This window comes from Hippopotamus amphibius, chromosome 11, assembly GCF_030028045.1.
Source record: "Hippopotamus amphibius kiboko isolate mHipAmp2 chromosome 11, mHipAmp2.hap2, whole genome shotgun sequence".
In the NCBI taxonomy this organism is placed as follows: domain Eukaryota; kingdom Metazoa; phylum Chordata; class Mammalia; order Artiodactyla; family Hippopotamidae; genus Hippopotamus; species Hippopotamus amphibius.
Genome location: NC_080196.1, coordinates 56,019,922 through 56,047,603, shown reverse-complemented (window position 1 = coordinate 56,047,603; position 27,682 = coordinate 56,019,922). Strand labels below are relative to the sequence as shown.

The 27,682-nt window shown below is 38.2% G+C and overlaps 1 protein-coding gene across 1 annotated transcript in view; it reads right to left on the bottom strand.

Moving 5' to 3' along the window:
- Positions 1-27,682, bottom strand: part of RIT2 (Ras like without CAAX 2) — a 601,483-nt gene that overhangs the window by 389,941 nt on the left and 183,860 nt on the right. The window contains 1 exon segment of the mRNA XM_057698203.1: positions 19,365-19,425. Within this exon segment, the coding sequence (XP_057554186.1) occupies positions 19,365-19,425 (61 nt within the window).

The window sequence follows — 27,682 nt, the reverse complement described above, 5'->3', positions numbered from 1 at the left end:
CCTATGAAACAACGGACAAAGGATTAACCCCCAAAATATACAAGCAGCTCATGCAGCTTCATACCAAAAAAGCAAATAACCCAATCCACAAATGGGCAGAAGACCTAAATAGACATTTCTCCAAAGAAGACATACAGATGGCCAACAAACACATGAAAAGATGCTCAACATCACTCATCATCAGAGAAATGCAAGTCAAAGCCACAATGAGGTATCACCTCACACCAATCAGAATGGCCATCATCACAAAGTCTGGAAATAACAAATGTTGGAGAGGGTGTGGAGAAAAGGGAACTCTCCTGCACTGTTGGTGGGACTGTAAGTTGGTACAGCCACTATGGAAAACAATTTGGAGGTTCCTTAAAAAACTACAAATAGAACTACCATATGATCCAGTCATCCCACTCCTGGGCATATACCCAAAGAAAACCATAATCCCAAAAGAAACTTGTACCATAATGTTTATTGCAGCACTCTTTACAATAGCCAGGACATGGAAGCAACCTAAATGCCCATCAACAAATGAATGGATACAGAAGGTGTGGCATATATATACAATGGAATATTACTCAGCTATAAAAAGGGATGAGATGGAGCTATATGTAATGAGGTGGATAGAACTACAATCTGTCATACATAGTGAAGTAAGTCAGAAAGAGAAGGACAAATATTGTATGCTAACTCACATATACGGAATCTAAAAATGGTACTGATGAACTCAGTGACAAGAACAAGGAAGCAGATACAGATAATGGACTGGAGAACTCGAGGTAATGGAGGGGGTGGGGGGTGAAAGGGAAACTGAGAAGAAGCGAGAGAGTAGCACAGACATATATATACTGCCAACTGTAAAATAGTCAGTGGGAAGTTGTTGTATAACAAAGGGAGTCCAACTCGAGGATGGAAGATGCCTTAGAGGACTGGGGCAGGGAGGGTGGGGGGGACTCGAGGTGGGGGCATCAAGGAAGGCAGGGAATATGGGGATATGTGTATAAAAATAGTTGATTGAACCTGGTGTACCCCCCAAAAAAAATAATTAAAAAAAAAAAAAAAAAAAAAGATGACAGAGGTAAGGGTTCCTGGAGAAAACAAGGTAGAACATTTGCATTTCAAAGGCATGGGAGGAGAAAGGCAAGTTCTTCCCAGCATAACTTTGTTCCCTTTTTGTTTAATACTTGCAAACTTCTTGAGATAAATAGGGAAGGTTTTAGGAATGGTAAAGGATTGATGGGTTTTGAGTTATTTTTAGAGCCATATTGCTGGTCTGGTAAAGACTAGATTTGTAAAGTAAGGACATTTTTTTGGCTTTTATTTTTCTTTTTTGAAGAATTGGATGACTACCTCAATGATATTAAAGGACTGAAATACCCATTTACCTATGTTGGAATGTTTTAATTTCCCTCATTTAGTTTTTGAGAGAAGGCCTCCTCCAAAATTCTTATCAGGTATGGTTAGTTTAGTCAGACCAGTGGCCTCCCATTTTGGTAATCTATTTATAAACACTTTTGGGGACACTCCCTGGGTTTAAGAAAATTTTAAATTATGCCTCTCAGTCCAGCCTTTGATCTGAGGAGGAATGCCTCCTCATGTGATTCCATTTCTAAAGGTAACTGGACAATTTTTAGTCAAATTATTGTTCATTCCTTCCCTATCCTTTGGGAACCCTTAGCTAGAATTTTACAAGCACACAGAGTATAGACATTCATAGCATTACAGTGTCTGTATTTCTTCACTCAAATGAAAAGAGATATTGGGAGCCTGAGTGAAAAGGAATGGAGAAGAAAGTGATCTTTAGTTCTAGCACTGATGCTGAGCAGGGCCCTGTGTGGGCAGCTTCTGGGCACAGAGGCCTTTTTGTCCCCCATTTCTTGTAGGCAAAACTCCAGCCTCCATGACCTTCCCTGTGCTCCAAAGGGCAGATTCAAACAGTTACTAATGAAGGTAGGAGCAGCCATGAAACCACCTGCAGCAAGATTAAAGGGACCAGTCAAGCTCATCAAGATTAGGAGAACACCTGAGACCCTACACACACCCTAATCCTGTCAGCAACCCTACCATTTTGAAACATTACAGAAAAAGATTACAAGACTGTTACTGCCTTGATTCTTATCACATACCTCTGACCATTACCCCTGACTATATAACCTCTCTCTATTGCCCAGTGAGGGGTGAGGGCACAGTTCTTGTGATGCTAGCCTATTGTGTTCCCCTTTCTCCTGGCAAAGAAATAAATCCACTCTTTCTTTCTCCTTCATAAATCTGTCTCCATATTTCTGTTTGGCATTAGTACACAGAGAGCCAAGATTTTGGCAAGAAATTTGGGGGCTCATCTGGGATTGACTAGTGGGCAGGCAGCCCCATAGGGCCCCTCAGCTTGATCAGACACTTTGAGATTTCTCTCCATGCCAGCCTCCTCAGGGAGAGCAGAGGGTTGGAGTATTTCCCTGAGGCCAGATCACCAGGGTCTCCCTGCCTTAGGGCCATGCCCCTGATCACAGCTGATTCACCATCTCAGTGGAAGAACTCTAAGTCTGCAGTGAAGAATGGGGGAGAGGTTGCCCTAGCAGCTGGCAAGGCTTTTTTACCTTGAGGACACCTTCCTTTTCCCTTCTCCACATCAGCCTGGACTTCTACTCTGAGAAGATATTAACTCTTGGAGGATCAGAAAGAGGGCATTAGTTACATTGTGACATATCTGCCAGCAATTTGGTAAGTCCCCCAGAGTGCATGCCATGGCCTTTTTGACTTTGTCCTTTGAGATACTTTGTTTCCATTGGGGGAACTTTGGTTCCAATTTGGGTAGTTCTCCCTGTGAAGGGAAATTCCACTTGTAAGGAGCTTTGGACAAAGGTCAAGGTCTAGTGGGACTTGGAAGTCATGTTTGGGGCATTCTTGCTGTTTGCCTTTTGATTTCTGTCTCTTTGTCATTTGTTTTACTTTGAATTTAACTTCTGGCTGGCAATGTTTTGGTTTGGTTACTTTGAGCATGCAGACACCTAGTACTAACTGCTCAAACTTAAATGGGAAACACTTCCTCTAATGTTCCACCCCCTCCTGGGAGACGGTTAGGAAAAATGTTAAATGACTGGTCAACCTATAACTATGATCCAATGACAAAGAAAAATGACCTAAAAATGTGTCTCTTACAGTTAGATCTTTATTACCACAGGAGGTTCCCTTATGTGCAAGACTTTCTCCTATAATCAAAGGCCTGGGAAATCAGAAAAAAACTCTCCTGTCTTGGGGAGGTGGGGAACAAAGCTTCCCCCACTTCTGCAAGTTCCCTCACTCCTTCATATTCTTCTGATCAAACTAAGACCCCATTTCTCCAGAGGGACAATTCCTGCTGGAAAAACATCTTGTCAGCCAGTCTACCTTGTTATCAGGACCAATTTCAGCACAATCTGGTCTAAGTTTTCACCATGAAACTATGACTACAGGAGAAGAAATGTGATTTTTGACAGTGTGGCCACAATATTCTTTAGACTCTGGAGAAAATTTGTTAAGATAAAACTTTTTTTGAAATTGAAAAATCAATTATTTTTGCATTAAAATTAGGGTAAGCTAGCTTGCTAAAATACTTATTTTTCATAATTCTGATCCTGAGGAAACAAATCCTACTAGGAGAACATGTTTTTCTCTCCCTGTGCCTTGAGACCATGGCTTTCAGGAACACCTACCTTATCTAGACCATCTCTAATTCCTGAGACTTAGGGAAAAAAAGGAAGGACACTTAATTTTTTTCTTATTCCAACTATTTATGAACTAGTGAGTTTTATATTGTGATATTTGATTCATGACTAAGTTTGGAAAATGAAGCTATGAGATCTCTCATTGTGTCTGTCTGGATATATGTATATCTCAGTGTGTCTTTGTCTTTGGATATTGTTGCTGAGGTTAATTTGTAAATGAGCTCTATTTAATAGGCTCAAAGAAAAGTAGGCACTTACAAATCAAACTGAACAATTCTAAGTTTTCACAAGAGAAATTAAGCTAAATGCTGAATAAATTTCATGTTGACATGAACTGGGAAATATTCAGTATCAAACTAATAGCTGGTATTAATGTGTGTTGATCTAATTAACATGACTTTAAAAATAATCCAAAGCCCACCAATCCTTTTATCACTCTCAAAACCTTCTCTATTTATTTTAAGAGGCTTGTAAATATTAAACAAAAGGGAAACAAAATCATCCTAGGAGGAATTGCCTGTACCTTTGAGATGCAAATGTCCTATTTGGTCATCTCAAGCACCCTTATCTCTGCCATCTTTTTAATGCAAATTTTAAAAAAGAGGGTAAAGTAATTTAGAACTTGACTTGTCAAGGATAAATAGAAATTCTGCTTCTTTTCTAGCCATCTAGATAGGTGACCTTAATTTGTTCCATCTGCTAGAAGCCCAATTTGAATCCAACCCCTTGTAACTGATGGGTTTTATGCTGTACTTGACTCAGGGCTAAAGTTTTAGAATGCAAACTATGAGTCCTCCATATTTGTTTGTGTGTTCATATGTATCTAAATGCTTGTTGTAGGTGTATGGTATTGCCAAAAAGAAATTCATAAAAGAGCTCTACTTAATTCATTTTAAAAAAAATTAAGCACATATACATACTCAGAAATAGGAAACATTCTGGCTAGAATGAATTTCAGGTTCATGTCATCTGGAACATATTCAGTACTAAATTGATATCTGGTACTGAAGGTGGCTTAAGCTTGTTGGTTGATTAATATGGACGTGTTAGAGTCATCAATGTTAAGTACAATACGTCTGTTTTACCTAGGTTTACTAGAGGTCAAATAATACCTTATTCTATCTGTTACAAATTTGTCAATAAGATAAGTAACACAATGTGAAAAAAACTTTTAAGGAAAGTAAGATACGTGTTTTCAGTAAAAGAAGGTGTGAGGAATGGAAAATACTGAAAAGATTAATGCATGATCAGGATTTTCTAAGATTAGATTGAATTTAGTTGGGTAAATGGATTTTTTTAGGAATGGGCTAAAATAAGACTGGATTGGTTTTTCCCTCCAAAGTAGTCTTGAAATGCTGCTTTTGTCAGATTGTGTGAGTTTCTTTGCCTTTAAGTGATTTGTATTTGCTTTTGAGATCTCTTGTTACTTTGGTTAAGTAATAAGTATTGTCTCACGATGACTGATAATCTTATTTGACCAAATGTTTTAAAACTTTTTGACAAACATTATTTTGTCAAATATTAAATTCTAATTAAAGTTATTTTGACTTCCAGCTAACTTTGGGATACTTTAGAGGGCCCCTAAGGTATCTTAAAGAGAAATATTTAATTAGGATTATTTGGTATGTTAAGTTAAAGGTGATAATTTGTAATTCTGATTGCTGTAACCAAGTTTCTTTATTGGTTACCCTATAATCAGATGCTTAACCATTCCTTTTAAGTCTTTTGTCATTTATAGATACTTTTGTACTGTGATACTGTTATAAAAAGTGCTTCATCCTCAAGGAGATTCATAGAAAGACTGTGGAAGCAGTTACAACAATTCCACATTAAGACCATGGCTATGTGTGGATTCTAGCCCATACTAAGTTAAAACAAGGATCTGTCCTGCCCCTGGGGCCCCTAGATCAGGCATCCATATATTTTTCTCCCTGATAGACAGGGCTGATGCCCCTACTCAGGCTTGAAGCAGTTACCAAAACAGGACCTCTGCCCCTCTGCTTCCAATAAGAATATGGGAGTAAAATCTCTGAGGGGAGAATGAAATAGGAGGAAAGGGGGTAGGGTACAAACTCTAAAGGAATAACATAGCCCAAGGACATGATATGGACTGATTAGAACCAAATAGGTCCAAGATGGTGGATGAGTCAACTTTCACTAGACCTTAAGGCTCCATACACACTCATCGTAACACATCAGCAAGCTAAGTGACACACCCACCAGCACCATGACAGTTCTGAGGCCAACCTTCAAAGATCAAAAAGTGGGTGGTAGCCCAATTCAAGGTAAAGAAATTTTTTAAAGAAAGAAAATATAAATGAAATAAGAGCTTTTAGATAAACTCTATTAAGAGTGATTATGCTGGACTTCCTAGGTGGTGCAGTGGGTAGGAATCCACCTGCCAATGCAGGGGACATGGGTTCAATCCCTACCCCAGGAAGATACCACATGCTGTGGAGCAACTAAATCCATGCACCACAACTATTGAGCCTGCATGCTAGAGCCTGTGAGCCACAACAATTGAGCCCATGTGGCGCAACTACTGAAGCCCATGCATCTAGAGCCCATGCTCTGCAACAAGAGAGGCCACTGCAATGAGAAGCCCACACACCACAATGAAGAGTAGCCCCAGCTTGCTACAACTAGAGAAAGCCCATGTGCAGCAACAAAGACCCAACACAGCCAATAAAATTAATTAATTAATTAAAAAAAGAATGATTATGCTTTAGAAATGTCTACCTAAAATAGTCTCTCCAGATTCTAGTAACTTGAAATTCTATAGTAGTGCTAAATTAAGTGATGGACGTTTATTGAATAGCTAGGTCATTCCAAAATAAAATAAGATACTGAAACATTAATAACTGGGCATTGACTTCCCCTTACAGAGAAACTAAATATATTTAGAACTGTTAATGAATATGTTCAGTGTCATCCTGAGATGTTCTCTATCAGAAAGCATTTTTTAAAAATTATCTCTGGTATTTATGTCCACCAATCCATAGAATGCTAATGTAAAAGACAATTCATAATTACTTACTTTTAGTTTTCACTAGAAATTAAGGTTTTAAGAAATGAGGATCCTAATTTAATCATGTAGTTAAAGCTAATACAGATAATAAGGAAACATTTCAGGATGACTGACCTCAAAATCATCTTAAAACAATGCTCAAACAGGAAGAAACTACACTCACACCAGGGAGAGAAGATGACATCAGAAAGTTTGCTCAAGATCCTTGACCTGACTTGTATGATCATTTATAATGTCTTCTTGACTTCTTGGACCTTTGCATATGAATCAAATATAATCAAATATTTTTTCTATTATAGGCATGATCCTATGCTAGTTTTAAAAGTCCTTCCAATTGTTGGGTTTGTGAGCAATTACCTGGGTTACTTTGGATAGTTCTTCTCAAAGGCTCTAATTGGTTGGCTCTTAGGAAATTTATTTTAAAAGAAAGATTGTAGTTATGTTCAGGCCACTATTGATATTACTAGATTGGCTCTCCTCACCTAGCCAATTAATAATGCCTGTTCTGACTCTGGGCATTAAATATGAATTTTCCTGTCTTACTGAATTTCAGAGCAACAAGCAAAATTTCAGTCAAGGAATAAAACCTCCTACAATTATGGTATGGATTTATGTGGTTAATATCAACTTTGGTCATTTAAGTTCAAAGGCCTCTCTATGTTGGGAACATTTAAATCATACTAAGGATAATCAGTCTAGTAACATTAGAATGTTAAGCTGGGTGCCATGAACCTCTGATAAAATGATAATGTACAGTTCCATATGAGATCAATGATTGTAATAGTGTGACTCTGGATATGGGAAGAAACAACAAGAGGGAATATTTTTCTGGACCGTAAAAGACTAGTGAGATAGGTGGTCCAGAGACTTTTGGCACTGTTGATGAGGCCTACTCCAGTAATAGCAGCATATTGAGTGCCCTATCAGTGAAATCTTCACCAGCCTTGGGAATAAACATTCCTAGCACTGTTGGATGAAATGATCATGAAATGCCCCCCAAACCATGGTCAAATTTATGACCCTGAAGGGGCCCTGCCAACTGAAAATTGGCACTTACTATCTGCCTCTGCACAGATTAAGTCATGGCCACCATGGCCACTGACCTTCAATACCCCCTGAAAGGAATTCAGGGTGGAGATTGGGAATGAGGCACTCTGTTCTCTGAGAAAAACTGGCAGAATATGCCTTTAGATAGTTAGTTATTTTCACAAGACTTTATGAACTCAAATTCTTGCATTTTTCCATATCTAGAAAAGCAGTGAAATCACTAACAGTGACATCTGCTTTAACATTGAGGAGTGGAATGCATTTGAATGTCAAAATGGAATAACTATGGTAAAACTCGGTGACTGTTATGGATGTGATTTCAGACACATTCATTCCTGTATCTTTACAAACGAGCTATGTCAGACTCCACAAGGATTTAAAAGTTCCCTCACCCTATCACCTCACACCCATCAGAATGGCCATCATCACAAAATCTGGAAACAACAAATGTTGGAGAGGGTGTGGAGAAAAGGGAACTCTCCTGCACTGCTGGTGGGAATGTAAGTTGGTACAGCCACTATGGAAAACAATTTGGAGGTTCCTTCAAAAACTACACATAGAACTACCATATGATCCAGTCATCCCACTCCTGGGCATATACCCAAAGAAAACCATAATCCCAAAAGAAACTTGTACCATAATGTTTATTACAGCACTGTTTACAATAGCCAGGACATGGAAACAACCTAAATGCCCATCAACAAATGAATGGATAAAGAAGATGTGGCATATATATACAATGGAATAATACTCAGCTATAAAAAGGGATGAGATGGAGCTATATATAATGAGGTGGATAGACCTAGAGTCTGTCATACAGAGTGAAGTAAGTCAGAAAGAGAAAGACAAATATTGTATGCTAACTCACATATACAGAATCTAAAAATGGTACTGATGAACTCAGTGACAAGAACAAGGATGCAGATACAGAGAATGAACTGGAGAACTCGAGGTTTGGGAGGGGATGGGGGGTGAAGGGGAAGCTGAGATGAAGCGAGAGAGTAGCACAGACATATATATACTACCAACTGTAAAATAGATAGCCAGTGGGAAGTTGTTGTATAACAAAGGGAGTCCAACTCAAGGATGGAAGATGCCTTAGAGGACTGGGGCAGGGAGGGTGGGGGGGACTCGAGGTGGGGGGGAGTCAAAGAAGGGAGGGAATACGGGGATATGTGTATAAAAACAGATGATTGAACTTGGTGTACCCCCCAAAAAATAAATTAATAAAAAAAAAATTTCCCTCACCCTCTTCAATGAGATTTTGGCTAAAGATTTGAGAGGATTACACCTGGATCAAGGTTGAATAGAGGCCTTTCCAGCCAGAACCAATAAAACATCAGAAATGACAAAAAAATCCTTCTTAAGGACATTATTAAGAAAACTCACAAAGCTATGCTGGAAAAGTCTCCTGAAATGCAACAAAGTCTTGCAAATTGCTCTCCATATACTGATGGCCCCTAGAATTGGGCTAGGATTGAGTCCTTATTGAGCCCTTATGAAATTATATACAGGAGACCACTCTTATATCCTAAGAGTAAAAAGAAAAACATTTCTAACACAGGAGGTAAAGATTAAACAGTATGTTCAACAGATTGGATGATTGTTAACCACTAGGCATGAGTTTGTGTTCCACAAATCTCTCCATCACTTGGAATCTCCCTTACATCCCTTCAAAGCAGACGACTGGGTGCTGCTGAAAGTGTGAAAAAGAGCAATGACCTGAGCAGCAACTTGAAGAAAAATGGAAGGGATCCCATGACATTCTTCTTACTACTCACAACTCTCTAAAATTGGATGGAATAAAATCATGGGTACATCACACCAGAGTAAGATTACCAGAGATGGACCAGCCAAAGCTGCCCACAACCAGTGAGCAGACTCCCAAGAGCAGATATTTCACCCTTTGGGAAAATTTAAGCATTTGTTTTGACAAACAAAATGAAAGTTATTTCTCATACTTTCTACCTATAGATTCATATGCATATTCTTTGGATAATTCCTAGAAATAGGAAGCTGTGTGGTCAGCTTCCTATTTCTAGGTCTTCAGGATTGCCATAATGGGTTTTCCCCATACAGGGAATGGTTTGGAAACAACTGGCTACAATGTCTCTCTGAAGTGCCGGTTCCAGCCTGGGCTTCAGACTTATTTTCCTGAATTCCTAAGGAAATGAGATCTTTTCTGCCTACTAAAGTTCTAGTTGTCACTCTTACCTCTAACTGAATCTGCTACACCAAAATGGCAGAACAAGGGATTGAGATCTTAATTATATAAGAATCAGATCCAAGATTTGGAACTCAAATATTTCTAATCTGGTATCTATTCCCCAAAATTTAGGCAGGACTATGCCCCATCTGTCCATGAAGTAGTTAGGGTGGCTATGACCTCATTCCCTGAAAGATTTGGAGAAAGATAAAGCTGAAGTGGGTATAAAAACCAAGTCCCCCTAAAGCCAAGTTCTTCTGCCAAGTTTATGATTAACATCTCTGTCCAAAACAATTGTTTCCTTTTCTCATCCAACATATGTTCTCCTCAATATTGAGAAGTATCAAAGAAAAGAAGGGATTGATGCTAAGCAGGGCCCTGTGTGGGGGTTTCCTGGGCATGGAGGCCTTTCTGTCCCCCATTTCATGTAGGCAAGACCCCAGCCTGCATGACCTTCCCTGAGCTTGAAGGGCAGATTTGAAAACTTAATAATCAATGGAGGAGCAGCCATGAAACCACCTGAGGCAAGATTAAAGAGACCAGAGAAGTTCATTAAGGTTAGGGGCCACTTGAGACCCTGTGCACACTCTAATCCTGTCAGAAACTCCACCCTTTTGAAACTTTGCAGAAGAAAGGAGAATGCAAGACTGTTACTGCCTTGATCCTTATCACATACTCTGACCACTACCCTTGACTATATAACCTCTCCCTATTCACCAGTAAGGGGTGGGGGCACAATTATGATGCCAGCCTATGTTTTACCCCTTTTCCTGGCAAAGAAATAAAGCCACTCTTACTTTCTCCTCTATAACTCTGTCTCTATATCTCTGTTCGGCATTGATGCACAGAAAGCCAAGATTTTGGCAATAGCACTGTGAACCAGTTTAACAGCCCATAGTTTAAGAACCTAGATGGGGTGGTATGAAGACCTCTTCTGGCTTGGGACTGAGGTAAACTCCAAGAACAATTATTTTTCTTGATGGGTGACTTCTCCATGAGGGTTTCCAGCTTGGACTATTGTCTGCAATTTAGTGAGCAAGTCCCTTCCCAACAAGGGGATGGGGCACTCAGGCATCAGCAGAAACTGATGTGTAAAGGTAAAATTTTCTAGCAAGCAGTTGAGGGGAGGGGTGAATAGCTTGGTTTTTGGCTTTCCATCAATCTCTACTATCATAAAGGATGGAGAGAACAAGGGTTCAGGGAAATTAGTCAGCACAGAGTAGGTGACCCCCATATCTAATAAGAAAATAACTTTCTTACCTGCCACATCAAGGATTACCCAAGGCCCCTTTGGAGAAATGACTTGGTGTTGTTTGCAAGCCAGGGAGAGTCCTGGGCCCAGTCAGTCTCCAGTCTTCTAGGTTATCAATGGTTTGGGAGCCCTGAGTCCCCTTAGGGACTGGGGGCAGTCCCACTTCCAGTGGCCCTCTTGTTTGCATATTGGGCAGGGTCCCAGTGCACTTTTCCCTTATAGGGAGCATTCATCCTTCCAGTGGCCCTCTTGGCCACACATAAAATAGATGCCTTCTTGGCTAGACAGTGGCTCTGATCCAGGCTTCCTGGATCATCTTTTCACCATGGATCTTCACAAGGGAAGGTAACACTCAGGTGGTGCAGGGGTTAGGGATGCTGCCAGTAATTGTGCTTTTTGCTGTTGTCCCTGAACCCTTTTTGCCTCTTCAACCCTATCCCTATTGTTAAATATTCCAAGGGCCAAACTCATAAGCTGATTTATGGGCTTCTCAGGTCTCCAGCTACCCAGATGGGGTATCAGGGGTAAATGGTCCAGAAAACTGCCCCCCCCCACTCAGAAGTGGGAGAGATAGGAGTTCCCAGCTGTGGGCCTCAGGTAGGTGGTCTCACAAGAGGATCATCTGAATCATTAGGCTCCTGTAGGGGAAGAAGACACTTTGAAGTGATATGAGCCAGGCATACCCAGCAGGAATTCTTTTGATCTGGCTTTTGGAATAAGGTTATGAACATTTGGATGTTATAGGACTTCCCCTCATTTACCTTTCCTTTTAGAAAATAGGCCAGGTGCATGATAGCATTATAAATCAATGATCCATTTTCTGGCCAGATGTCTTGTTCCCCTAGTTTGTATTGGGGCCATGCACTATGGCAAAAGAAAATTAATTTCTGTTTTCTTTTAAAATCATCCTATCTAAATTTTCCCCAGTTAGCTCATATATATCCTAGAGGGGAGACCTTTGCAATGCTTGTAGTTGCCCCCATTTTTAAAAAATTAGAACATTTAGACAAGATATGTGTTTGCTGGATCCTGGCCAGATGGTAGCTACTTGCCCTGGTGTTATCCCAAGGTCAACAGTGAGCACCTGAAATATGTCTGCTCAGTGGACCTGAGGAGGTCCCTTGGACTAGTGAAGGAAAGGAACAAGGGCCAGTGGGAGAAAAAGCAATAATGTCCCAGGGCCTAAATCCTTCAGAGAGGGAGGGAGGAGACCAAAGGTCTGAGCAAACTAAATGGATTAACTTTATCACTGAAACAAAAGGAAGAGAAACAGAGGTGAACAGTAGGGTTGGAGCACCACAAGGTAGTGATAATATAAGACAAAATCTCCCCTCAGGATATGGTCTTTGTGATATTGAGGAGGGTTACTTCTCCACAGAAATAAAAGAGGCAACACCCAACCTGCTGGAAAAGCTGTCAAGGAGGCTCAAGGATCAACAGACAGTCCAAGAAGTTAGGAGAGGTGGGTGATATAAAAAAAATCCAGTAGAGGAGGGAAGGGGTACTGCCACAACACTTCCTAGAATAGAGGGGAGTTGGCAGAAAGGTGTGTAGCCACAACACTTCCTAGGCCAGAGATTTGTAAACCCACTGAGAAAGGTGGCTGACCACTACCTCCATCCAGGGGTTAAGTCCACTGGCAATCCCCACAAGGGAAGTGCTTACCCACAACTTTCACCCAGGGATGTCTGGGATCCCCACTAGATGTGACCCTTAATAGGGATCATGTCTGGCTCAATATCACAGTTGGCAAGGGGTTGAAATAAGAAGAATGACTGAGTGGGACTAGGAGGGTGTACAGCCACAACAGTTCCTGGTATCAAGTATAAATTGGAACGTGTAATCTGCCTATATAAGAATTAAATCACTTTGTGCTGCTGTAGCTGCTGACCTTGAACATCCCCTGAAGGGAATTCAGGGTGGAGACCAGGAATGAGGCATTCTGTGCTTTGGAAAATGGGTGGAGCAAGTCTTCAGATAGTTAGATATTTTCAGGAGCTGATTTTATGAGCTCAACCCTTGCATCTCCTCATATCTAGAAAAGCACTAAATCCCTACATGGTGATGTCTTCTCCTCATAACTAGCAGAAACCCCCTACAAAAAAATGTATTTAATTACATGTACTCCTCCGTTATCAAGAATACATATATACTGATCTTCCCCCTTGCTTCTTTGTAACAGTTTCTCAGAACTATCTGGGATGTTGTCTCTTGGGCTGCAGTCCTCATTTTGCCCCAAATAAACTTAATTCACAACTCTTACATTGTGCAATTCTTTTTTAAGTTTACACTAGTGTGGGAGGGGACTGCAACCCTCTTGAGGGAATTGATCACCCACAACATCCACTCAGGGGAACAATGAGGCCATAAGCCCAAGAGCACTTGAGGAAGGCCATGCTGAAATTCTAGAGGAGGACTCATAGTTCCCAAATTTGGGCCTCCAAAAGTTCTGGCATCCCAAAACCAGACTAACAATGGGTAGAGATGGTTAATTGCACTCAAGGAGCCTCAGAGAGGAAACACCCAACCAAGTTGCCAATTACTTGCCCCTCAGTCTTAATTTGGATGTCTGGTGGTTGTCTTGGTGGATCTTCCCCAGTCCAAAGAAACAGAGTGATAGGAGAATGAGAGAGATTGAAGGGAAAAAAGCCTTGGCCTCAGTGGGCACCTTCACAGCCAGAGAACTGGTCTCTGCCAAATCCTGTAGGCAGCATCAGGATCTCCTTGAAACTACACATCTCAGGATAAGTCCCAAACACCCTCTACAAATGAAAGCCATAGCCCAATAGTGTGGTGGGAGCTCGCCCAGAACAAAGTAACACAAGGGCCTGGAGGCCATAACTCAGCTAGAAAAGAATGCAGTTGGATCCTGCCATATCTTTATATGCCCATTAACCCTAAAGCCCCTCTCCATGGTTCCTGCATAACTCTGTTCCTATGTAACTCCTGCCTAACTCTGTAAGTTAGCAATGGCCCAGAGGACATAGAAGGGGAAGTATTCAATCAGGTTATATGCTCCTTTGCTTGTTACCTTTTTTGGGAGGCAAACAATTCCAATGTATAGGAGTTTAATGAAGGTATATAAGGTGATGCCGCACAGTGTGTGGGGCTCAGCCTTGGGATATGAATCTGCTGAGCCTGTGCTAGTACAATAGACATTGCTTCCTGCTTATAGCCTTGGTGTCCTGTCTGCTGATTTCTGCTACAATGGGTGAATTGAGATTATGCCCTTTGAGGCCCCACATCAGATGCCAGAAAAGATGTTGTAGCAAAAAGCAGTGCTGAAGTGTGAGAGGATACCCATGTCCCAGGTCTCAGGCAAGACCCTGGGACAGGCCAACAAGTGTGGATTCTTGGCTTCACACAGGAAAGAATTCAAGAATGAACCATTGTAAAGTGAAAGAAGGTTTATTCAGGGAGATACACACTCCTTAGACAGAGTATGAGCCATCTCAGAAGGCAAGAAACCCTGTAATTTGGTGTGATTCATTTTTGTAGGCTGGATAATTTCATAGGCTAATGAGTGGGAAGGTTATTCCAAACATTTAGGGGAAGGGGCACAGATTTTCAGGAACTGGGCCACCATCTACATTTTGGCCTTTTATGGTCAGCCTCAGAACTGTCATGGTCTCTGCAGGTGTGTCATTTAGCAGGTTGATATATTACAATAAGTGTATAATGAGTCTTAAGGTCTATTGGAAGTCAATCATCTGCCATCTTGAACCTAGTTGGTCCTAAGCAGTTTTTGTTGTATCTTCAACTCATGTCATTCTTTTAAAGGTTGTGTCTTGCCCCCTTCCTGTCTCACTTTGTAACTCAGAAGGAAGGCAAATCCTTCATGGTTCAGAATTTTCTGTCCTGTATCAAAAGCCCTATTCAGAGCAAATTATTTGAGACTATATTTTGTTTCTATCTGTATTAATTTGCCAAGTGAAGTGACAGCTTTCTATGCTCACATGTTTGCCTTCATTCAATTATCAATAAGTATGAACAGAAACAATTCCCAACATTTGAAGGTATCAGTAAACAATAATTTGGACTAAATATACAGTATACAAATGAGAACCTGATATTTATATTGTTGGTTTTGAAGAAAATGACATCATATTCTGTGCAGAAAAAAATTAACAACTTGATATCTAATTCATATTGATGCAGAAACTTGACTTCTGTGCACAGTTTGAGTCCCAGAGACAGAGTTTTTGGTGAAGTAGAAAAGAATAGCTTTATTGCTTTGCCAGGCAAAGGGGGCCATAGCAGCCTAATGCCCTCAAAACTGTGTGTCTTAATGTGGGAGGGGGGACATTGTGAGGAGATTTATAGTTAAGGGAAGGGGTTGCTGATAAGGATCAGGGTGTCTGCAGGGTCTCCTTTCCTTCAATCTGGAGTTCATCTTGCATCAGGTGGTCTCATGATGGGTGAACTGTGACCTTCTTTCTGGAATGAAGAATGCTTCATCAAGTTGTTAACATCTTCCATTTGGTGGGGGTTTTAGTTCTGCAGAAGAGCTCAAATACATTGTTATGTATATCACTTGAGGGGGAACAAAGACTCTGCTCCAAGCCTGCACTATTGTTTCTCAACTATTGTCTCTACATCCCCTCCCTTCTCTGATTAGCAACTGTTTGAACCTACCTTTTGGAATTCAGGGAAACTCATGGAGGCTGAATGAAGCCTATTTCCTGCAAACAAAAAACGGGGGATACAGAAAGACTTTTGTGTCCAGAGCCCCACAGGGTCCTGAGTGGTTTCAAGGTTAAATTAGAATTATACACAATAGAGTTTTAAATTTTAAGCAAGTAAAATGAGATTTAAAAGACATAGCAAAGCAAACTTTCTTAAGTAATTTTCTCTCAGAAGTCTTTCAGAAGTCCAGATTTCTCTGAAAATCTCCTCAGAGGATCTTGAAAGAGTGGTAGGATTTTTCATCTTTTAAACATAGAGGAAGTTGTAATCCTATAGTATAGCGAATGCAACTTAAGAAAGGGCCATTGAATTGCCTCTCAAAACCCCTTACACTTTGCTTTTCTTATATTAATAATTGCCTTCAAAGATATTATAAATATTTGTGTATTTGTCTTAATTCCTCTTCCTTAATTGAAAATTCCTCAAGGGCTTGAACTGTGATATTTTAATCTTTTTATTTCTAGAGGACAGATTGCTTTGCAAATAGTAAGCATTTAAATATCTTTCTGCCAATTAACTTGCATAAAATGGTTACCTCTAATGATTAACTGATAATTAAAAATGGCATATGTGCTTTTGGTGAAAGTGTTGGATAGCAGGCCTTTGGTCTAAATGTTTCTTCTTATTATTTACATGATTGTTTTACTGTGGAAAATTCAAACTTGTACTTAACACAATGTCTAATGCTTAGAGATACTCTTTTAAAAATTAAAATGAGTTTATCCATATTTGACACTTTTATAAGGACCTTAATTTTTGTGAGAGTTCTTCTCACATGGAAGAATAGAATCAATGCTTTCAATATCCCTTTCATAGGTATCTTCTGTGGATTTGTAGACACTAGATCCATTGGTTACTGACTTTGACAATGTTGCCAGTTAATAAGGAGAGCAATTACTCCTTTGGTAAGATCATTGGTACCAGATAATATCCCTAAACATATCAATGATAAAGCAAACCTGAACTTTCATAATTGATGTAGATTTGAAAGAAAAAATAATCCTAAGCTGAATATAAGGGAGAAAATAAAACCATACAAATTCTCTAAAGATTTCAGAGAAAAACTATTCAACAACCTCCATCAGTATGAGGACAAACATATTTGAACAGGGATTGAAAAATATCTATTTCCTGTATAAATTGTTAAATATACTTGATAAGTGCATTCTCCTCTAATTGTGTGATTTTTTTTTAATTTACTAATATGAATTTCCTCTTGAATGAGCCAGACTGAGTTATAATTATGTGGCTTGAGTTAGTGAAAAGGAAATCATTTGGGACTTTCACCTTCCTCTAGTAGAATACCAATGGAAAATTGTTAACCAATATTCCCATTAGAGAAGCCAAGAAATGAAATGATGAAAAAATTGAATGAAAGTAATAAATTCTCTGTGTCTTAAAACTGTTTCCTCTAAAGCTATTTTATTTATAGCCAGACAAATGTATGATTTCAGCTATCTGTTAGTATGGAATGAACAATTAGCTTAATCTGAAATGATGGATGTCCCTCATGGATATCTAAAGGAGCCATCATCACATTCTTCTCATTTCCTCCTCTTAAAGGAGCTATTTATAATTTATTCCTATATATTGCCCTATTCAAGCCATTAGACATGAGAAGCCAGAGAGCCAAAGTTAGGTTTTTAAAATGCATATAAAAAGCATATAAAGCTTAAACAGTGATGAAAACAACAAACAGTATAGTGAATTTATGATTTCATAAATGATATTTTATACTGTTGAATTTTCTAACAAGATAAAGGATTCAGAGCTTTTGCCCAGAGATTCTTTCCTGTAACTCATAGTGTGGTATGTAAAGTTATCAACATTCCAGAATCAAAATATTTAGAAAATTGACTTAGAAGAACAAAAAAGTGTTGCAGAAAACTGCTCTTAAAAGTTTACACAGTAATTATTTTCTCTTCAGAAACATAATCCTTTGAGAAAGTACTTCTTGACTAATAAGAAAGTACTTCTTGACATACAGATTTCCTATACTTAAACCTTACTGAGTTTAATTAATAAAAAGTCTTTGCTGAATTATGGGATATCTTTATTCATTTCAGCAGTAGTATTTATGCAAATACCCTGGTGGATTTGCAGAAAGGGATACAAGAGAATTATGTGTAGGATAACAGTTTATATATACAGCAGGACCTTGAATTAAAATTGCATGATGAGCAAAATAGGAACTAGAGGATCTTGCCTATTGGAGGTGAGGGTAGGAGATATTTAGACTGAGGGAATAAGAAGTTTAAGTGATGAGGTGTAGTCAAAGGAGCTCACAGTCTAGGCAAGGAGGCAGCCATAAGGGGTCCAAAAGCCATTTTATCCTCTACCACAAAATAATGCTTGATGTGTTTTCAATGCCAATGTGTTTCTAGACAGAGAATGCTATGGCAGACTCTACTTGGAAATTTTCAATTGATTCTTTAAAGTGGCTTTTCTATTAGTAAAGCACTTTTAAAGATGTCTTTTCTGCTTTAATTGAGGAAGAAAATGTGTTCCCAAGTGCAATGTTCTTGAAGTGTATTATGATAGAAAGAAAACTGGATAGGAAGAATGAAACATGACTGGAGGTTTGGTTCTGAAAATATTTTGATTCTTTGGGTCTCAATTTCTTCATTTTCAAGATGAGGATGGTGAACAAAATTATATCTATACCTATATCTAAAATCCTTTCCAAATGCACCCTTAACATTCTCAAATCATTCTGCAATAAAAAGTTCAGACTGTAAAGTGAGCAAATGACCAAATATGTGTACAATTACATCAATTTTATTATCTACAGCTCAGTTTTTATAATGCAGGCAGATACCTGTTAGTGTATCCTGAAATCAACTTAATGTATTCCCTCATCATTTATCAGAAAGACACAGAATAACAACTTCCCTAGTGGTGCAGTGGTTAAGAATCTGCCTGCCAATGCAGGGGACACAGGTTTGAGCCTTGGTCCAGAAAGATCTGATATACCACAAAGAAACTAAGCCCATGCACCACAACAACTGAGCCTGCACTCTAGAGCCCACAAGCCACAACTACTGAGCCCACATGCCACAGCAACTGAAGCCTGCATGCCTAGAGCCCATGCTCCACAACAAGAGAAGCTATTGCAATGAAAAGTCCACTCAGTGAAATGAAGAGTGGCCCCCAATTGCCACAACTAGAGAAAGCCCATGCACAACAATGAAGACCCAACCCAACCAAAGATAAATAATTACATATCTATAAAGAAAGAAGCAGAATATGATGGCAAATACAAGAGTGCATAACAAGGAGTAAGGGCAAATATTGTTTCTTGAAACTTTTCTTGTGGTAGCCTACATATCATATACGTATATGTGCACTGAGTCTACAGTAAAATATATTTCTTATTCCCCATAGGTATCAATGTTTGTGAGCAACATAGAGTGTCTTTATTTTTGCTAAAGAATAAAAGAGGCTTTTACTCACCAATAGTTGGGTCATAATAATCAGGGAACTGATTGCTAGTAAACTGCATTGTCATTGCTGAAAAAAAAATAAATTAAATTTAACAAAAATTCACCAGTTCATCAATAAATTATTAACCAGTATAATATTAGTATTCTAATAGGTTCTAGTAAGTAATTTATTTCTGAGTGACTAATTTAATTACACAATGTGAACCACAGAATGATAATAAGAGAAAGTTCTAAAGGGGGGAAAACGTATCCAGAGGGAAAAATAATTCCAGATATTTCTCTGGAATAAATTAGTCTAAATTTTAAGTGTATTTTAATAAAAATTGCATTGAAGTAAATATAAGGATGTTCTTCATGTAATAAGAATGTAAACTAGCTGTAGGATCTTTCTTGGCTTGCTCTGGTTAAACAGTTGGTATTGATAGGGAAGATATTTGCACTAAAAGATCTTCCTGTACATTTTCTGTGACTTAACTTCCTCATCCTTAAAATAAAGAAATAACCTCCGAGGTCTCTATTAGTTATGAAGGTACATGATTACATGAGTTTTTATCCTTCATTTTTCACAACTAAAATTATTTGTCACTATTATTTTGTCTAATTCATGTTATTTAGAACATGAATTTGCATTACCTTTTTTTTGTGTGTGTCTCCTCTAAGTTTTCTACATTCTTTTCAAATCTATAATTTTGTAGAATATATTTAATGTTTTTGTTGTAGAATTTCCCTGGGTAAATTTCCATTATTAGGAGAAAAAGAAAACTCTGAAGCAAAGCAACAAACTAGGGGAAAAAATTGGTAGATAATAGTTATTTTACCTTTTGTGTGTGTGTGTGTGTGTGTGTGTGTGTGTGTGTGTGTGTGTTGATGAAGACTCTCTCTTTGATCAACTTTCTCTTTAGCCAGATTTATCTAAGTCCTCTTTAAAACCAGGCCTTGACCACAGCCCCTGTCCTTGCTAGGCCTGCACAGCCCAGTTGTAGCAAGAATCCCACTAAGTTAGTGTAGAGAAATTACCCTACCATTCATATCTATCACGCTGGCCTGCCTTCAGTAAGAATCCTTTTAAATCTGCTTAGCAAGAATTCTCCTACCTTTGATGTCTCTTCTTAATTATTTTTGGTCCATCAATGGATATCCTCCCATTTCTGCCTCGCTTGCCAGTAAAACCCCACTTTTCCTTGTATTTGCAATTAAGCCCAGTTCTGCAATGAGGTCTCTTTACCCCTAGCTTCTGAATAAAATATGTTTTTACCATTTTAGTGGCTGGTTCTTGTTCCTTTTAGCAGTGTACATGCTATAGAAAATGATCAGAGCAACGAAGACTCAGTTAAATTCAACCAACCTATACAAGGCACTAGCTAAAAAATGCACAGAAATAGAATCTGACACAGTAAAAAAGAATTTGTTTACACTTTAACAGTATTTACCTCCTATCTTGCATTAAAAAAGGAAGACTGCATATGAAAGTATTACTTAATTTGACAGTTTACAGCAAATTATTTAAATGCAAATCAATATTCCTTATAGATATCCTTAGGAGTTAGAACACTTTAGGTAAAAAAAAGAGTAACATGTTTATTAAGTGGATAGTGAGACTTTGGAAAATGTTTTTCATAAATTTTAAAGTAGCAGTCTCCTCTATCTCTAAATACCTGGATGGTTTACTCTCAAGAAGAGCACAGAGGTCATAGGCCTGGTTTAATAATGAAAAATTGGCTTAGTCAATCAACTAAACTAGAAAGATAACTCAGACTCAGTAAAAATTTATAACAAAATGAACAGCTTCCTCCACAAGAGAGCAGACAGCAGTATCAAGCAGTATCAGCAGCATTTTGTCTTGTGGAATTGAAAACCACAGCCACAGAAAGAGAAAATGAAAAAGCAGAGGACTTTGTACCAGATGAAGGGACAGGATAAAACCCCAGAAAAACAACTAAATGAAGAGGAGATAGGCACACTTACAGAAAAATAATACAGAATAATGATGTTGAAGATGATCCAGGACTTTGAAAAAAGTCTGGATGCAAAGATTGAAAAGTTCACCAAAGACCTAGAAGAATTAAAGAGCAAATAAGCAGAGATATGAAACACAAAAACTGAAATGAACAATACACTAGAAGGAACCAACAGCAGATTACCTGAGGCAGAAGAGCTAATAAGTGACCTGGAAGACAGAATGGTGATAATCACTGATGCAGAAATGAATAAAGAAAAAAAGAATGAAAAGAACTGAAGACAGCCTAAAAGGCCTCTGGGACAGTGTTAAACGCACCAACATTTACATTATAGGGGTCCCAGAAGGAGACGAGAGAGAGAAAGGACCCGAGAAAATATTGGAAGAGATTATAGTTGAAAACTTCCCTAACATGGGAAAGGAAATAGCTGCCCAAGTCCAGGAAGCGCAGAGAGTCCCAGTCAAGATAAACCCAAGGAGAAACACATCAAGACATATAGTAGTCAAATTGACAAAAATTAAAGACAGAAAAAAGTTATTAAAAGCAGCAAGGGAAAAATGACAAATAACATACAAGGGAACTCACATCAGGTTGACAGCTGATTTCTCAGCAGAAACTCTGCAAGCCAGAAGGGAGTGGCACAATATATTTCAAGTGATGAAAGGGAAGAACCTACAACCAAGAATACTCTACCCAGCAAGGAGCTCATTCAGATTTGATGGAGAAATCAAAAGCTTCACAGACAAGCAACAGCTAAGAGAATTCAGCACCATCAAACCAGCCCTACAACAAATGCTAAAGGAACTTCTCTAAGCAGAAAACAGAACAGGGGAAAAGGACCAACAAAAACAAAAACAAAACAATTAAGAAAATGGTAATAGGAACATACATATTGATAATTACCTTGAATGTAAATGGACTAAATGCACCAAACAAAAGACACAGATTGGCTGAATGGATACAAAAACAAGACCCATATATATGCTGTCTACAAGAGACCCTCTTCAGACCTAGGGACACATACAGACTGAAAGTGAGGGGATGGAAAAAGATATTCCATGCAAATGAAAATCAAAAGAAAGCTGTTGTACTGATACTCATATCAGATAAAGTAGACTTTAAAATAAAAAATGTTACAAGAGACAAGAAAGGACACTACATAAAGATCAAGGGATCAATCCAAGAAGAGGACATAACAATTATAAATATATATGCACCCAATATAGGAGCACCTCAATACATAAGGCAATGCTAACAACTATGAAAGAGCAAATGCAAGGCAGAAATAGAGACACATATGTAGAGAAGAAACATATGGACACAAAGTGGGGAAAGCAGGGAGGGTTGGGGGGAAATAAATTGGGAGATGGGGATACCAAATTGTATGCTCTAAATATATGCTGTTTATTGTCTGTTAACTGTATCTCAATAAAAGTTCTTTAAAAAAAAAAAAATGAAGAGATCCACTCCAACTTTCTCCTATCACTAATTGATGAATTTAGAAAAGTAGCAGGATAAAAAACTAATGCACACAAATCTTTTGCATTCCTATACACTAGAAACAAATATGAAAGAGAAATTAAGGAAACACTCCCATTCACCATTGCAACAAAAAGCATAAAATACCTAGGAATAAACATGCCTAAGGAGGCAAAAGACCTGTATGCAGAAAAGTATAAGACACTGATGAAAGAAATCAAAGATGATACAAACAGATGGAGAGACATACCATGTTCTTGGATTGGAAGAATCAACATTATGAAAATGACTATACTACCCAAAGCAACTTACAGATTCAGTGTAATCCCTATCAAATTACCAATGGCGTTTTTCACAGAACTAGAACAAGAAAATTTACAATTTTTATGGAAATGCAAAAGACCCCAAATAGCCAAAGCACTCTTGAGAAGGAAAGGCTGAGCTGCAGGAATCAGGCTCCCTGACTTCAAACTATACTACAAGGATACAGTGATCAGGACAGTATAGTACAGGCACAGAAATAAAAATATAGATCAATGGAACTGAAAAGAGAGCCCAGAGATAAACCCACACACATATGGGCACCTTATCTTTGGCAAAGGAGGCAAAAATATGCAACGGAGGAAAGATAGCTTCTTCAATAAGAGATGCTGGGAAAATTGGACAGCTACACATAAAAGAATGACATTAGAACACTTCCTAACACCATACACAAAAATAAACTCAAAATGGATTAAAGACCTAAATGTAAGGCCAGACACTATAAAACTCTCAGAGGAAAACATGGGAAGAACATTCTATGACATAAATCAAGGCAAGATCCTTTTTGACCCACCTCCTAGAATAATAGAAATAAAGTAAGAAATCAACAAATGGGACTCAATGAAACAAAAGCTTTTGCACAGCAAAAGAAACCATAAAAAAGACAAGAAGACAACCATCAGAATGGGAGAAAATATTTGCCAATGAAAAACTGACAGAGGATTAATTTCCAAACTATACAATCAGCTCATGCAGTTCAATATCAAAGAAGCAAATTACCCAGTCCAAAAATGGGCAGAAGATCTAAATAGACACTTCTCCAAAGAAGACATGCAGATGGCTAACAAACACATGAAAAGATGCTCAACATCACGAATCATTAGAGAAATGCAAGTCAAAGCCACAATGGGGTATCACCTCACACCAGTCAGAATGGCCATCATCAAAAAATCTAGAAACAATAAATGCTGGAGAGGGTGCAGAGAAAAGAGAACCATCCTACACTGTTGGCAGGAATGTAAGTTGGTACAGCCACTATGGAAAACAGTTTGGAGGTTCCTTCAAAAACTAAAAATAGAACTACCATATGACCCAACAATCCCACTCCTGGGCATGTACCCTGAGAAAACCATAATCCAAAAAGCAAAAAATACGTACCACAATGTTCATTGCAGCACTATTTACAATAGCCAGGACATGAAGCAACCTAAATGTCCATCAACAGATGACTGGATAAAGAAGATGTGGCACATATATACAATAGAATATTACTCAGCCATAAAAAGGAATGAAACTGAATTATTTGTGGTGAGGTAGAAGGACCTAGAGTCTTTCATGCAGAGTTAAATAAGCCAGAAAGAGAAAAACAAATACTGTATGCTAACTCATGTAGATGGAATCTAAAAAGAATGGTACTGATGAACCCAGTGACAGGGCAAGAAAAAGGATGCAAATGTAGAGAACAGATTTGAGGATATGGGGTGGGGGGGCAAAGGGGAAGCAGGGATGAAGTGAGAGAGTAGCACTGACATATATCCACTACCAAATGTAAAATAGATAGCTAGTCAGAAGCTGCTTGCATAACAGAGGGAGATCAACTCATTGATGGGTGATGACGAGAGGGTTGGGATAGGGAGGGTAGGAAGGAGTCATGGGAGGGAGGGGATATGGGGATATATGTATAAATACAGCTGATTCACTTTGTTGTACAGCAGAAACTGGTACAACAGTGTAAAGCAATTACACTCCAGTAAAGAGCTTAAAAAAAAAAAGAGAGAGATGCACCTATTCATTAATATGATTAAGAGCCTCAACATCCATTATATGTTAGTCAGTTATTCATGCTAAAATCTTGACAAAGTCTTTGGACATTTTACCTCTCATATATTCTATCTAGTCACCATTAATTTTTATTTTTACCTCCAAAATATTATTCAAATATGTCTAGATTCTTTCTCATATTACTCTAGTTCAGAACCTTATGTTTCTCTTAAAAATCTCTTGCAATAGACTCAAAACTCTTTTCTCTGTAGCTGTTTTCTTTCCCTTGCATTAGAACTTTTACAATGATACTTGAATTATCATTTGAAAAAAACATCATGCATATGTCATCAACTCTTAGGATAGTTGTTAACACAAAATTATAGTATACGTGGTCTTTCCTATTGCCCATCATACCTTTTCAGCCTCAATTTACACCACTGTCCAAACAGCTACTCTGTTTCATCAGACTTACTGAAGGACTTTCCATTTATGAGCAGGCCTTTATCCCATGTCTTAGAATGGCCTTCACCTTCTCCTTCATTTTCATATCATACTAACAAAGATTTTCCTTGACTAATCTTTAGTAAGTCTCCTCTGAACCCTCCTCTAAACTAGGCTTTGACTTTTAGGGTTCCATGTTTTTCCCCATATTGCCCACTTTTAGCAACAATTTTGCTGTCATTTTAGAGAGAATGCCCCACAATTGATATCTGATCACCCTTGATATCTGATCAAACTTATCATCCCCCACCATCATCCTTCAGGTGATATCTAATTACCTTGGCCTGCCTTCAGCAAAAATTCTATTGTGTGTTTAACCAGAATCCTCCCTGTGCTCTTAGCAAGTTTTTCCATCCACATTTCTCCTTGAGTATAAATTCCTAATTGTCCTTGCTGTATCTGAAATTAAGCCCAATTCTATACTGAATTCTCTCTTTCCTATTGAAATAGTTCCTGAATGCAATCCATTTTTACTCCTTGAAATACTGTCTAACACTGCTTCTCTTTACCAATGTTAATAATAATCCACATCTCCACTCAAATATCACACCATTGAGTCCAAAGTGCTAACTAGTACACCATGGGGCTTGTTGCAAATGCCATACCTGTGCATATTAATCAACACATTTAAACTCTTCATCTACCAGGTGCCAGTATGTGATAGTCATCAAAGCTCCCAAGAAGTATTAGAAAACAATGTGTGTAATTATGGGCTAAGTTAATAACTATATATTTAGGAAATAATTTTGAAGGCTGAGGAAGTTTGGAACAAACTTAAGGAAAATATATAAGTATTTTAAGAACTGATATATATTTGATACTAGACTTGAGAACCACAGGACCAGTATCAGAAATAAATGATTCAGTCAAGGATTTATCTATTACACTTATTAATAAGAAACCCAGCTTATATTTAGATGATGGAATTTGTGCTTTATTGGAAACCTGCTGCTTATTGTATAATTGAAAAATTCAATTCTCAAACCCTCTGACTTACCACTGAGACAGAACCAAAGAAGTGAGAGCCAGCTGAGCTTTGTTCCAGAACTTAAAAAGATAATTTTAGAAAGATTGATTTGTAAAAGTTTGTTTTGTGTCTTACGAAGTGAATACCTGATGGGACATCTAGGAGTCAGTTCCCTTTGCAGAGATAATAAGATAAACAAACAATTTTTGAAAAATTTCCTCTAACTGCCCATTAAATTCAATGTTGGAGGTAAGCAATCTACTGTGTACCTATTAATATGACTGAAGCTTAAATTTCATTTATTTTACTATGTCCAACTTTACATTCTCAAACTTTTGGGATTCTATTTCTTTTGTCAAAGAGCCATTCTGTGAGAAACTCAATTACAGCTCCTCCTCTCTTTTCACAGATTTCAATTGTATTGATGTTATAATATCAAATCATTGGTTTCAAGAATCTAATGAAAATGAAGGTCTATGTCTCCTTCCCAAAATATACATTTTATACACATATGTGTATAATATTGAGAGATAAGTAAGAATCAATAGGTCCCAACTGAAGACTTATCCTAGCAAATACCCATATAAATCAGCCTTTTGCTTAGAAAAATATACATGAACAATGTGATCTGAGAGCATCTGAAAGCCCCGACTACAAAATTGCCTTTCAGAAACTCCTAATATTCAACTTATTCATTTCCTACTACATATATGTTTTATGGTTTTGTTTTTGTTTTTGTTTTTGTTTTAGCCATGCCCTGTGGCATGATGTGGGGATGTGGGATCTTAATTCCCTAACCAGGGATTGAACCTGTGCCACTTGCAGTGGAAGCATGTAGTCTTAACCACTGAACCAACAGGGAATTCTCTCTAGATATGTTTTTAAAAAGAAAATATTACCTTGAGAAGCAGTAGACGAAGTTCCTAACACTTGCGTGTAAACCAGTTCAATGGATCAAGTTGACAAATCCGACTTGGCAAGCATGACCAATGTATACTCAAAATATTCAGGAAAGATATAGGCAAGCAGGGCAAGATAGTACTAGAAATAAATTTTACAAATATTATTCTAGAACTTACCCTGGCTGTGGTTCTGCTGTTCTTTAAAATATAACAAGAGTCATTTTGGGAAATTTTGAAGAAGAGTAATTTGATATTGAGGCCAGGATAACTTTTCCATACACTTCAGAAAACCTGCTAAGTCAACAGAGTCAGAATTTTGGGCTGGGTGGGGGGTAGGGGGGTGGGGTGGGGTGGTGGTGAGTGGGGGTTACCAGAAGTCATAGTCTTTCAATAATGGGAGACTCTTTTTCTATGTATCTGTTTGAAATGGCTAATAAATGTTTTACAAAGTACTGAACCTCTGGATGATATAAGGCTGGATTTATTATGTTCAGAG